We start from the raw sequence: 10,995 nt of genomic DNA, 5'->3' as shown, positions 1-10,995 counted from the left end.
TGGGGAGGCGCGGCCGGTTGCGTGCCTGCTCCCGCCTTCCCCACCTCCATCTCCGCTAGTCGTCTCTGTGTAAGGAGCGCAGCCCGGAGCGTCCAGCTCCCCAGCCGGGACCAGGCCTGGGCTCGCACGCACCCTGCGCAGCGGCCGACCACCGTGCAGCGATGGGGTCCCAGGCCGCCCCGGGGCCCGCCTCCCCCCTGGGAACTCCCCAGCCCGGCCGGAGCCTCGGGGAGGGGAGCGGTGCCTCCCGCCCGCGTCATCTGATGCTGTTTCCTGCAGGAGGGAGAAGAGCGGAAAAAAGTGAAACTCCACCCTCCACCTCTGCCGCCCGCCCCCGGGCCAAAGTACAAAGGGAGGAGGAAGAAGGAGCCCCGTCCGGGCCGAAAAGGAGTCAGCCGGGGCCGGGAGGGACGCAGCCCGCCGCTTCCCGAAGCCGCAACACCCAAGTCCCCGCGCTGCGCCCGGCCGGCCCCACCTCGCCCTCAGCGGGCGCTGGACAGGACTGCTCCGGGGACCGAGCGACGCTCCGGCGAACGGCCCCTGCCTGCAGGCCAGCCATGGTGAGGCGCCGGAGGCCCGGGGCGCCCACCCCTCCAGCCTGACCACGCCGCCCCGCGCGCCCTGGGCGCACGCAGCCCGAGATGCGGGGGGCCGGGAGGAAGCGACACTCCTGGCTCCCCAGAGAGGTGTGGGTCTGGGGCTGAGGACTAGGGCCTCCCCGGCCAGCCAGCAGGGGTGGGGACCACGGGGCACCGGTCCCCGGCCATGGAGCCCCTCAAGAACCTCTTCCTCAAGAGCCCTCTGGGGTCGTGGAACGGCGGCGGAGGAGGGGGCGGAGGAGGGGGCGGCAGCGGCGCGGGCGGAGGGGGCCGGCCCGAGGGGCCCCCGAAGCCGGCGGCCTATGCCAACCCCGTGTGGACAGCCCTGTTTGACTATGAGCCCAGCGGACAGGACGAGCTGGCCCTACGGAAGGGCGACCGTGTGGAGGTGCTATCCCGGGACGCAGCCATCTCGGGCGACGAGGGCTGGTGGGCGGGCCAGGTGGGCGGCCAGGTGGGCATCTTCCCATCCAACTATGTGTCAAGGGGTGGCGGCCCGCCCCCTTGCGAGGTGGCCAGCTTCCAGGAGCTGCGGCTGGAGGAGGTGATTGGCATCGGCGGCTTCGGCAAGGTCTACCGCGGCAGCTGGCGGGGTGAGCTGGTGGCGGTGAAGGCGGCCCGCCAAGACCCCGACGAGGACATCAGCGTGACGGCCGAGAGCGTCCGCCAGGAGGCTAGGCTCTTCGCCATGCTGGCGCACCCCAACATCATTGCCCTCAAGGCCGTGTGCCTGGAGGAGCCCCACTTGTGCCTGGTGATGGAATACGCCGCCGGTGGGCCCCTCAGCCGCGCCTTGTCTGGCCGGCGCGTGCCCCCCCACGTGCTGGTCAACTGGGCTGTGCAGATCGCCCGCGGGATGCACTACCTACACTGCGAGGCCCTGGTGCCTGTCATCCACCGCGACCTCAAATCCAACAACAGTGAGTTCCTTGGGCCGGCTGGGGACGCTGGGCAGGGTGTGTGTGTGTGTGTGTGTGTGTGTCTGTCAAAACCAGGGTACTCCCCTCTTCCCCCCACTACCCCGTTCATGCTGGCTGGCCATCTGCAGGCCTGCAGGAGGCCTAGGTGACTGCAGGGGTGCCCGCAGGCCCCAGGCAGGTGAGCAAGGCCTGCCCAGGACCCCAGTGGGATCCTTAGTCCCAGCCAGTGACTGGGCGTGTCCCCCTGCCCGTGTAGGGTGCATCTCTGGCATCCAGAGGGCAGAACCCCCTGTTCCACCTGCTACATGACCACTAGCGGGTCAGTTCAGCTCCCGGCCCCAGTGTCAGCCTGAGTGAGAAGGGAAAGGGTGCTGGCTTCATATCCCAGCCCGCAGCGGGCCCTTGGCTGTGCATGGACACGGAACCTGCGTGCCGGGCAAGGGGCTGCCCATCAGGGGCCCCAGGCTCTGCGGTAACAGGTTCACAGGACTTGAGACTGTGGGCCAGGCCAGGGAGGGAGTGAAGCCCTGCCGGAGCCTCGAACACGGGGTGCAGGGCACTGGGAGACGCAAGGAGGCTGGGGCTGTGGAGGGTCCCTGGCAAGGGATGAGAGGCCCTTAGGAGGGGTCAGCGTTTATATTATGAGCTGACCCCTCCTAAGGGGCAACAAGATCAGTGACAGCCAAGTCCCTTCCAAAATTGCTCTCATCTGTCGGGTAGAGCAGCTAGCTCCCCACTTCTCTGCCTCACCCCCAGTGTCCCCCACAACCCAAGCCATCTTGGGACCCCACACTCCAAGCACCAGCCGAGGGGGATTCCCTGAAGGCCTGGGGGCGGAGACTCCCGTCTTCTGTTTTTCCTCTGGTTTTCTTTCCAGAAAAAAATGGAACAATAGCCCAGGCCCCTGCTCCCCACCCTCCCCACTGCTTCCTGCGCTTCCTGCTGCCCCTGGGCCGGCTTCCTGCCCCTGCCCCAGCCCCAGCTCCCTCCCAGGTCCAGCTGCCTGCTGGGAGGAAAGAGCTGGGGAGGCGGGTGGGGGTACAGGACAGGAAGGAGGCAGGGGCTGCGCCCCAGTCCCCTTGTTTCCTACATGGAATCTGTGCAGTGGTGCTGAAACGGGGCAAGCAGGGTGCCCTTGGGCCCTGGAACCCAGCAGCCAGCCTCACAGACCCCAGTCCTGGGCCCGAAGCGGCTGTCTGTGGGATTGGGGCGGGGGGAGTCCCTGCGTTGGGGGGTATCACAGGCAGAAAACAATGGCGTGATTTTCCTGGACAATGGGGGCCTTGTGAGGATGCCTGGCGGGGAGAGGAGGGGGGAATTCTCCAGGCCCACGAGTCACAGGACTGACCAGCCAGCCCAGCCTGGGCCTGGCCTCCCCCGAAGGATGCCCCCTCCCAGCTGGAGGGCCCAGCCCAGGCCTCCCCAAAAGGAGAAGTAGGGACCAGGGCCGGGAAGTAGACAGGCAGGAGCTCCCAGGCCACTCCCAAGCCCCGGAGAGGGCGGTGGTGGCAGGGAGCCCAGTGGCCCGGGTCTCTTCGAGGAGCCTAGGGGACAAGGTGTCTCACGACCCCCTGCCCCACAAACCTGTAGCTTCTCCTGCCCTTGCCACCTCCTCTGGCTGACCCCTTGATTTCCCGTACCAGAATGGCAACTGGAGTTGGCACAGTCCAGACCCAGGCGGGTGGGCAGTGGAGAAGGCGGCACAGGAGGCAGTGTGAAGCTGAGGTGTAGCAGGTGTCCGGGGGGAAGGCCACGGCCACAGAGCCAGCCTGAGCCTTCAGGGGCCTCAGCATCGCTAGCTGGAAGAGAGGGAAACCACCTCCCAGCGGGCTAGAGGTGCCAGCTGTGGGGTGCCACAGATGGTGAGAGCTGGGACTGGGAAGAGGCTGCCAGTGCCTGCCGCTCCACCCAGCTGTGCCCAGCTGGGAGCCATGGTCAGTGGGAAAGGGCCGTGTCAGAGCCCCCACGAGGCATAGGGGGCAGAGCTGGTGGCAGGGTCAGAGGTTGACTTCAGGCCCTAGGTTGCTGCCTCCTCTGAGAAGTCCTTGATGGTGTCGCCTCTGCCGCACCCAGCACAGCGCTGCTAGGCCGGGCTGGCGAGCCAGGAGCACTTGACTCAGGGTCCACTGTGGGCAGTGCCATTGGCTCACCTTTGCCCCTTGCATTCCTCACAGAGTCTGGGGAACCCCCCCCGGAGGGAGGGGGGTCAGAGCTGTGAGCCCCTTCTCAGTCTCACCCAGGCTCCTTCCTCATGGCTGCCTGGGGACGCTCTGCAAAAGTGTCCCAGCATTATACCGTCTACCTGTTGGAGGCAGAGAGAAATTTCCTGTAATTCTCCCTGAAGGCCTGCAGTGTGGTCCAAGCCAGGGCCAGGTCAAGGCCAGGAATGTGGGTGCCAGGCACCCAGCCACCTGAGGGCCTGCCTGCTTCAGGCCTCATCCCCGCGGCTCATGGGATGCAGCTGCCTGGGCCCGTAGCAAAGGCGCAGCATCATGGCTGGGGTCTGATGCCACCAGGGCAGGTTCTGGGCCACACACCTCCCTGCCCGTAGCACACGTGGTGTCGTCATCGTTGCGTTAGGGCCACTCCGTGCTTCACTTCCATTACTGTTCATGACGAAGATTCCAGCTTTGCCTCACGGTCAGGAGCCTCCGTGGGCCTCCGTGCCACCGTGGGCCTCCGTGCCACCGGCAGCAGGTGGAGGCCTGTGGGCTTTCCCAGCCCTCCCTCCACCTGACCCTGGAACGCCGCGTCCTTCCCGTAGTTCTGCTGCTGCAGCCCATCGAGGGTGATGACATGGAGCACAAGACGTTGAAGATCACCGACTTCGGCTTGGCCCGGGAGTGGCACAAAACCACCCAGATGAGCGCCGCGGGCACTTACGCCTGGATGGCCCCCGAGGTTATCAAGGCCTCCACCTTTTCCAAGGGCAGCGATGTCTGGAGGTGTGGTTGGGGAAGGGGACCGCAGTAGCTAGGGGTAAAGCAGCCACAGGTATGAAAGCGGAGGGACACGGACCTTTGTTGTCTCCCCTACAGCTTCGGGGTGCTACTGTGGGAACTACTGACCGGAGAAGTGCCCTACCGTGGCATCGACTGTCTGGCCGTGGCTTATGGCGTGGCAGTCAATAAACTCACCCTGCCCATCCCATCCACCTGCCCGGAGCCCTTTGCACAGCTCATGGCTGGTAAGAAAATGGGGCTTGACCAGGTGAGGGGACAAAGCATCCTGACCCAGGACCTTATCCACTCAAACTTTGCCTTCTGTCTGCTGCCCCATCCCCGCCATGCCCAGACTGCTGGGCGCAGGATCCGCACCGCAGGCCCGACTTCGCGTCCATCTTGCAGCAGTTAGAAGCACTGGAGGCGCAGGTCCTGCGTGAGATGCCGCGGGACTCATTCCATTCCATGCAGGAAGGCTGGAAACGCGAGATCCAGGGTCTCTTCGACGAGCTGCGGGCCAAGGAAAAGGTGCGGGCGGGGGAGGTGGAGACCCCAACATTGGGAGGAGGATGGTCGCGGGGTGGGGTGCGGGCGCCAGGCTGACCCCCACCGCCCTGGCAGGAACTCCTGAGCCGCGAGGAGGAGCTGACGCGCGCGGCGCGCGAGCAGCGGTCCCAGGCCGAGCAGCTGCGGCGGCGCGAGCACCTGCTGGCCCAGTGGGAGCTGGAAGTGTTCGAGCGCGAGCTGACGCTGCTGCTACAGCAGGTGGACCGGGAGCGGCCGCACGTGCGCCGCCGCCGCGGCACCTTCAAGCGCAGCAAGCTCCGCGCGCGCGACGGCGGCGAGCGCATCAGCATGCCCCTCGGTAAGGGGAGGGACGCCGCGCTGGCCGCCCTGCGATTGGCTGAGGCAGGCGGGGGGCGGGCGCAGCAGTGGGTTTTCCTTTTTTTTTTTTTCCTTGTCCATGGATAGAAACATTCGTTGGCGGCCGGGGAGGGGTGGGGCTTGTGGATGTTGTGGGACCGCCTAGGGGACACGGCGCGCAGGTGAGGGGAGTGGGGTCCCCGGCAGGTGATCCATGGGACCCAGGAAGGACCTGCAGGGCGGGAAGCTGGCCCCGGTCACACAGCTGTCGCGGGTGGGGCAGCTGACAGCCCTTCACTGCAGTCACGCATCTTGGTATTCCCCACCCCAACTGCAGACTTCAAGCATCGCATTACTGTGCAGGCCTCGCCCGGCCTGGACCGGAGGAAAAACGTCTTCGAGGTTGGAGCTGGGGACTCTCCCACCTTCCCCCGCTTCCGGGCCATCCAGTGTAAGAACCGACCCCACCCCAGTCCCCTTCCCTCCTTGGATCCCGCAGCTGCCGCTTGTTGCCCTCGCTTCCCGTGCGCTGCTGACTTCAGGTTCCCAAACCACGTTTATTTTACTTAGGTTTTTTTTCTTCTTTTTTTTATCAGTTACTTGTATGATTCATTTTCCTGACTTGAGTTAACATGAACTCATTTGTTGATGTTAATTCCTTGTAGCTGTATCCTATCGCGTAGGGAGTGTTAACTTCAGTCTCATTTCTTTATTTGCAAGACACTGAAAGCGTATCTAGATTGAGTCTCCACCCAGAACTGCTGCAGGCTTGCCCCAGGCCGGCCTGCAGCTCCATGAGTCTCCCCCGGAGATGGCAGGAACCAGCAGCTGGCACCTGCTTCTTCCTGGGATACAGCAGGAAGCTGAGTCAGGAATATGAGCCAGAACTCAAGCCCAGGCTCAGAGACGGACTGGGGACATGCGACCTCGTGTCTTAACCGCCTGGACCCATTGAGAATAAAGTTACTGGGCTTTCACAGCCAAGGGACAAAGCCAGAATTCCAAACCAGCCCATTGCTGTCCACATTTGTGCTAAGTTCTAAGCAGCAAAGGTCATGCTGTCCCCAGAACCCCAAATGCACCAAGAGCCCAGCCTGTCGGGATGGGGGGCCACACTGACCTCAGCTTCCCATCCCCGCCAGTGGAGCCTGCAGAACCGGGCCAGGCTTGGGGCCGCCAGTCCCCCCGACGTCTAGAGGACTCCAGCAACGGCGAGAGGCGAGCCTGCTGGGCCTGGGGGCCCAGTTCCCCCAAGCCCGGAGAAGCCCAGAACGGGAGGTAAGTGCCTGAGCTGCCCCCCCCCAGCTAGCCCTGTGTCATCTGCCGCCCCAAGACCGTGCAGTTCACAAAGTACTGCCCCCTGCCGCAGGAGGAGGTCACGCGTGGATGAAGCAACGTGGTACCTGGATTCGGACGACTCCTCTCCCTCAGGCTCTCCTTCCATACCCCCGACACCCAACGGTAAGTGGCCCGCCGTGCAGCGTCTGCCCTGCAAGTGTTGGGCTGCTCCCAGAACCCAGTCCTGCAGCAGCAATGCAGCAGCTAGAGCTGTCTCCCACCCACCAGGAAGTCTGTGAGCAGGAACTTTGATCAAGATGGGGATACTGAGGCCCAGAGAGGTTCAGTGGTCGGCTGGAGGCCGCCAGAGGTTGGCTAGGGTGTAAACCCAGCGCCCGCAACGCCACTGGCTGCACCTGTGTACACTGCAGCAGTCACTCGTTTGAGGGCCAAGGGGATTGGGTTCCCTTTTTCCAGAATGTTCCAGAATGCTCCAGGCCACAGAACCCATGCACAGCTTAAGGTGCTGGTCAGCAGGCCCTGTCTGGCACCCCTGGGCTTTGCCCTTCCTGGAGCCCGAGCTCCATCCTTTTCCAGCTGCCCCCACTCCTTCCCTATAAGGATGCCATGTCCCTGCCTCAGCCCAAGACTTGGAGAGCCACCGCATGCTGGAGCTGTGTGTCCCCAGCCCACGCCATGCCTCGGTCATACAGGCCCAATCACACCTGCACACTGTCTGACCAGGCTCTGCCTGCCCAAAAGGCCCCTGTGGGTAACTCCAGGCTTGTCCCTGGGTCAAGTGCGGTGCCCACACGATCTTAAGCCACTCCCACCCGGATGCCAAGCCTCGGGCCACTGACCACACGAGTGTCCTCTCTGCCTCTGCTTCCCCCACTGGGAGTGACCAAGCCCTTGGCCAGCAGAGAAAGGACGGTGAGGAGCCCGTGGGGCTATAGGAGCAGACGCCTGCATCAGACACATACCGGTGCCTTCGGTGTATCCATCCTAACCTGATGGAGGAGGCTGACCCTGGAAGGAAAGAAGTGGGGCAAGTGGCAGGCATCTGAGGCCCCTGCACATCACAAGCAGGTTCAGGGAAATGTGGGACAGTTTCACGGAAGAGGTGGGTGATCTCTTAGATGGCAAGTAAGAGGTTACAGGAGAGGTGAGGGCTGAGCTGCGCCCAGGAGGGGGAGGGCTGGCATCGCTCGGAGCCAGAGGCTCAGGGAATGTGTGTCTGCAGAACCAATGAGTGAATGGATCTGGAAAAGCCAGGCAGGAGCCCGTCCCGGGAGGGCCTAGATGGGATGTGGAGTGTTCAGGCCAAGGCCCAGTTGCAGCAGGCAGGCGTCCATTGCGCCTAGCCCAGGAAGCTGGACTTGGCGCCGGTGGCAGGGGACAGACAGCACAGGGAGCGGAGTCCAGAGCAGAGTGTGGCGGGCAATGGGCAGAGCACGGGTGCTGCTGCCGCTGCCCGAGCAAGAGCCAAGCCCCTGGCCAGGCTGGTATGGGATGCGGCACAGGCTTGAACCGGCCTAAGGCTTCAGCAGCTTCCCCCCCAACCAGAGGCTCAGAGGCAGGAAGCGCCGGTGCCTCTTTCACCTCATGTGGGGCTCTGGACCCCAGCATCCTGACCTTTTCCAACCCCCAGCTTCGCTCCACCACTGGAGTGAGGGGTGGGTAGGCAGTGAGCCCAGAGCAGTCAGGGGGGCCTGCCTAACCACACTAGCCCCCCCATGCAAGGCCACCTGGCAGCTTTGCCCCTGCTGGTACACCCCTCACCCGCCCCAAAGGATGTGTGTAAGTGGGGGAAAACTCAGTAGCACCGACAAGGTTAGCTGCCGGTAGCCAACGGAATGGGGGCCCCCCCGCCCAAAACCCCTGAGGGAGGGGGTCTCCTAGGCATGCACTGGTTCCAGCCTCACTGTGCCACCTGCCTGCAGGTAACCCCCGGCGGCCAAGCCCAGAGCCCGAGGAGCCCCGGCGGCCCAGCCCTGGCGAGCGAAGCAGCAGCTCCGCCACGCCCAAGCTCATCCAACGCGCACTCCTGCGTGGCACCGCCCTGCTCGCCTCCCTGGGCCTGGGCCGCGACCTGCAGCCGCCCACCCCAGCTTCAGGGGGTGCGAGCCGGGAGCGCGGGGAGACCCCGCCCGCACCCCCTTCGCCAGCGCCTGCACCCAACCCCGCCACCGAACCACCTGCCTCCCCGCTCACTCACCTCTCCCCCAAAACGCCCGCCACCACACCTCTGCTGCTGGACCTGGCCATACCTGCCGGCCAGCCCTCAGCCAAAAGCCCCCGCCGTGAGGAAACACGTGAGTGTCCGGGGTGGGAGAGGGAAGGCCAGTTTTCCATCCAGGTTAGCAGCAGTGGCCAGCGGGACTGGGGATAACAGACAGTCCCGTGAGGACAGCAGGCGCCTCAGCAGCCTTGGTCCTGCTGCCAGAGAGAGATTCCATCTGCTGTTTGGCTCTCCAGATGGCTGGAGCAGCCAGCGATGGGCCCAGTGGAAGCCAGGAGCTTCATCCGGGTTTCCCATGTGGGTGTGGGAGCCCAAGCACTTGGGCCATCCTCAGCTGCTTTCACAAGCCATAAACAGGGAGCTGGACAGAAAGTGGAACAGCCGGGACACGAACCTGCGCCCACATGGGATGCTGACACCTCGGACTGTGGCTGTTTTTGATGAGAGCAGTCAACAGTTCAGTGGAGGGACTCAGGGCTCCCCAACCAGTGGCAGCTCTGGGACCCCAGCCCAGGCCCTTCTGCTCCCCGGTGTTTGAGGTAGTTTAGTCAGTGTACCCCAAAGCCTACAGATCTGTAGGAGCCAGGAGTGGCGTTAACTGCCGTGCAGAGAAACGGCCTGGGAGTGGGTGGCCCGAGGCCCTGGAGACCCCCTGACCCTGTGCTCTCCCCCATCTCCTCACAGGAGGCACCGTGTCACCTCCACCCGGGACGTCGCGCTCTGCCCCCGGAACGCCGGGCACACCACGCTCGCCGCCGCTGGGGCTCATTGGCAGACCCCGCCCCTCGCCTCTCCGTAGTCGTATCGATCCCTGGAGCTTTGTGTCTGCGGGGCCACGGCCCTCACCTCTGCCCTCGCCACAGCCTGCGCCCCGGCGGGCACCTTGGACCTTGTTCCCGGACTCAGACCCCTTCTGGGACTCCCCGCCTGCCAACCCCTTCCAGGGGAGACCCCAAGACTGCAGGGCACAGACCAAAGACATGGGTGCCCAGGCTCCGTGGACACCTGAGGCAGGGCCCTAACCCCCAGCTGGGCTGTCTGGAAGAGCTGTCACATACACTGGAGGGGAGCCCCCACCCCACCTTGCCCTGGGGGTCAGGAACACTACACTGCACAGGAAGCCTTCACACTGGAGGGGGGCCTGCACCCCCACACCTGCCACCCGTCGGTCTGCCCCCCACCCCACTGTCCCGACGGACCTGCCCCACTGGGGCCTGACACTGTACCCCACTGGTTGGGACGACCAGAGCCTGTCTCAGGGAATTGCCCCCAAGGGTGGTGCCAGGGAGAGGGGCCGGCCTCGTGGGCACCAGTTCTTTGGACCAAGTCCTGTAGCGTGGCCCTTGCCCTGGGCTCCTTCGGTGCCTTTCTGCACCCCGGCCAGGCTGGGGCCTTCACCTCGGGATCCAATGAAGCCAAATAAACTTGGAAGCTGTCTCCCAAATGCAGCCTGGTGTCCGGCCTTTGCAGAGCCCACTGGGACCTACACCTCCGTCAGCTACCAAGGCTCCTCTCAGTCTGTGACAGCCACACACAATGGCATCCCCCGCCATCTTGCTGGGCACCCACTGCCCATCCCCTCAGTCTAGTGGCAGCATCACTCATTTCTGCTGAGTTTCCCAGTATTGCCAGCAGACCGTGCCTGAGGCTGGGAGGGGTTCCTCCTGGCCCCCAAGACCAGCAGAGTGGGGGTAGATCTGGGGAAAGGGTCCTTGAAGAGACACCTGCCAGGCCCTCTGAGCCCAGGCCATAGCAACCTAGCTGGGATGCCAGGCCATGCTGGACCTCTGGGCCTGTGCCCTTGCCCTGCCCATGCTGGCCAGACATTTGCCCTGTTCCCCACCCTCCCGACTCCAAGTTCTCCTGGCCCCAACTGGCCTCTTCATCCCCAGACAAGCTGTCTCCTCCCTCCCAGGGAGATGTCCCTCGCTGAATCACCTGCCCCTTCCCCTGGGGCCTTCCCAAGTGTGGTTTGCCCCACTTCACTCAGGGAAGGAAGGCCCATGCTCTACCCCACTGTGCCCCTCACAACTGAGGCTTGTTCACCAAACAGGCGTGGCCGAGTGACTCAGGCAACCATAGGTGTGAAGCCCTCCCAGAGCTGGCTTCCTGGCTGTGGGGAACCCGGCAGCCAAGGCTTCAGACACAGA

General features: G+C 64.3%; 1 protein-coding gene across 2 annotated transcripts; it reads left to right on the top strand.

Annotated features, from left to right (window-relative positions):
• Positions 1–359: 359 nt before the first annotated feature.
• Positions 360–10,318, top strand: MAP3K11 (mitogen-activated protein kinase kinase kinase 11). Of its 2 annotated transcripts, XM_040971160.1 has the most exons (11): positions 360–1,519; positions 4,284–4,464; positions 4,558–4,706; positions 4,814–4,989; positions 5,083–5,326; positions 5,663–5,776; positions 6,468–6,603; positions 6,695–6,786; positions 8,547–8,918; positions 9,428–9,433; positions 9,530–10,318. In XM_040971160.1, the coding sequence occupies exons 1-11, from the start codon at positions 766–768 to the stop codon at positions 9,865–9,867; spliced, it is 2,562 nt and encodes an 853-aa protein (XP_040827094.1). In that variant the 5' UTR covers positions 360–765; the 3' UTR covers positions 9,868–10,318. The 2 variants fall into 2 exon arrangements, with proteins under 2 accessions (XP_040827094.1, XP_040827093.1); XM_040971159.1 differs by lacking the exon at positions 9,428–9,433.
• Positions 10,319–10,995: the final 677 nt, after the last annotated feature.

Source organism: Ochotona curzoniae, unplaced genomic scaffold (genome assembly GCF_017591425.1).
Source record: "Ochotona curzoniae isolate NIBS_2020 unplaced genomic scaffold, NIBS_Ocur_1.0 scaffold_4937, whole genome shotgun sequence".
NCBI classification, from domain to species: domain Eukaryota; kingdom Metazoa; phylum Chordata; class Mammalia; order Lagomorpha; family Ochotonidae; genus Ochotona; species Ochotona curzoniae.
The sequence above is the reverse complement of the archived record's forward strand: the minus strand, read 5'-3'. Positions and strand labels throughout refer to the sequence as shown.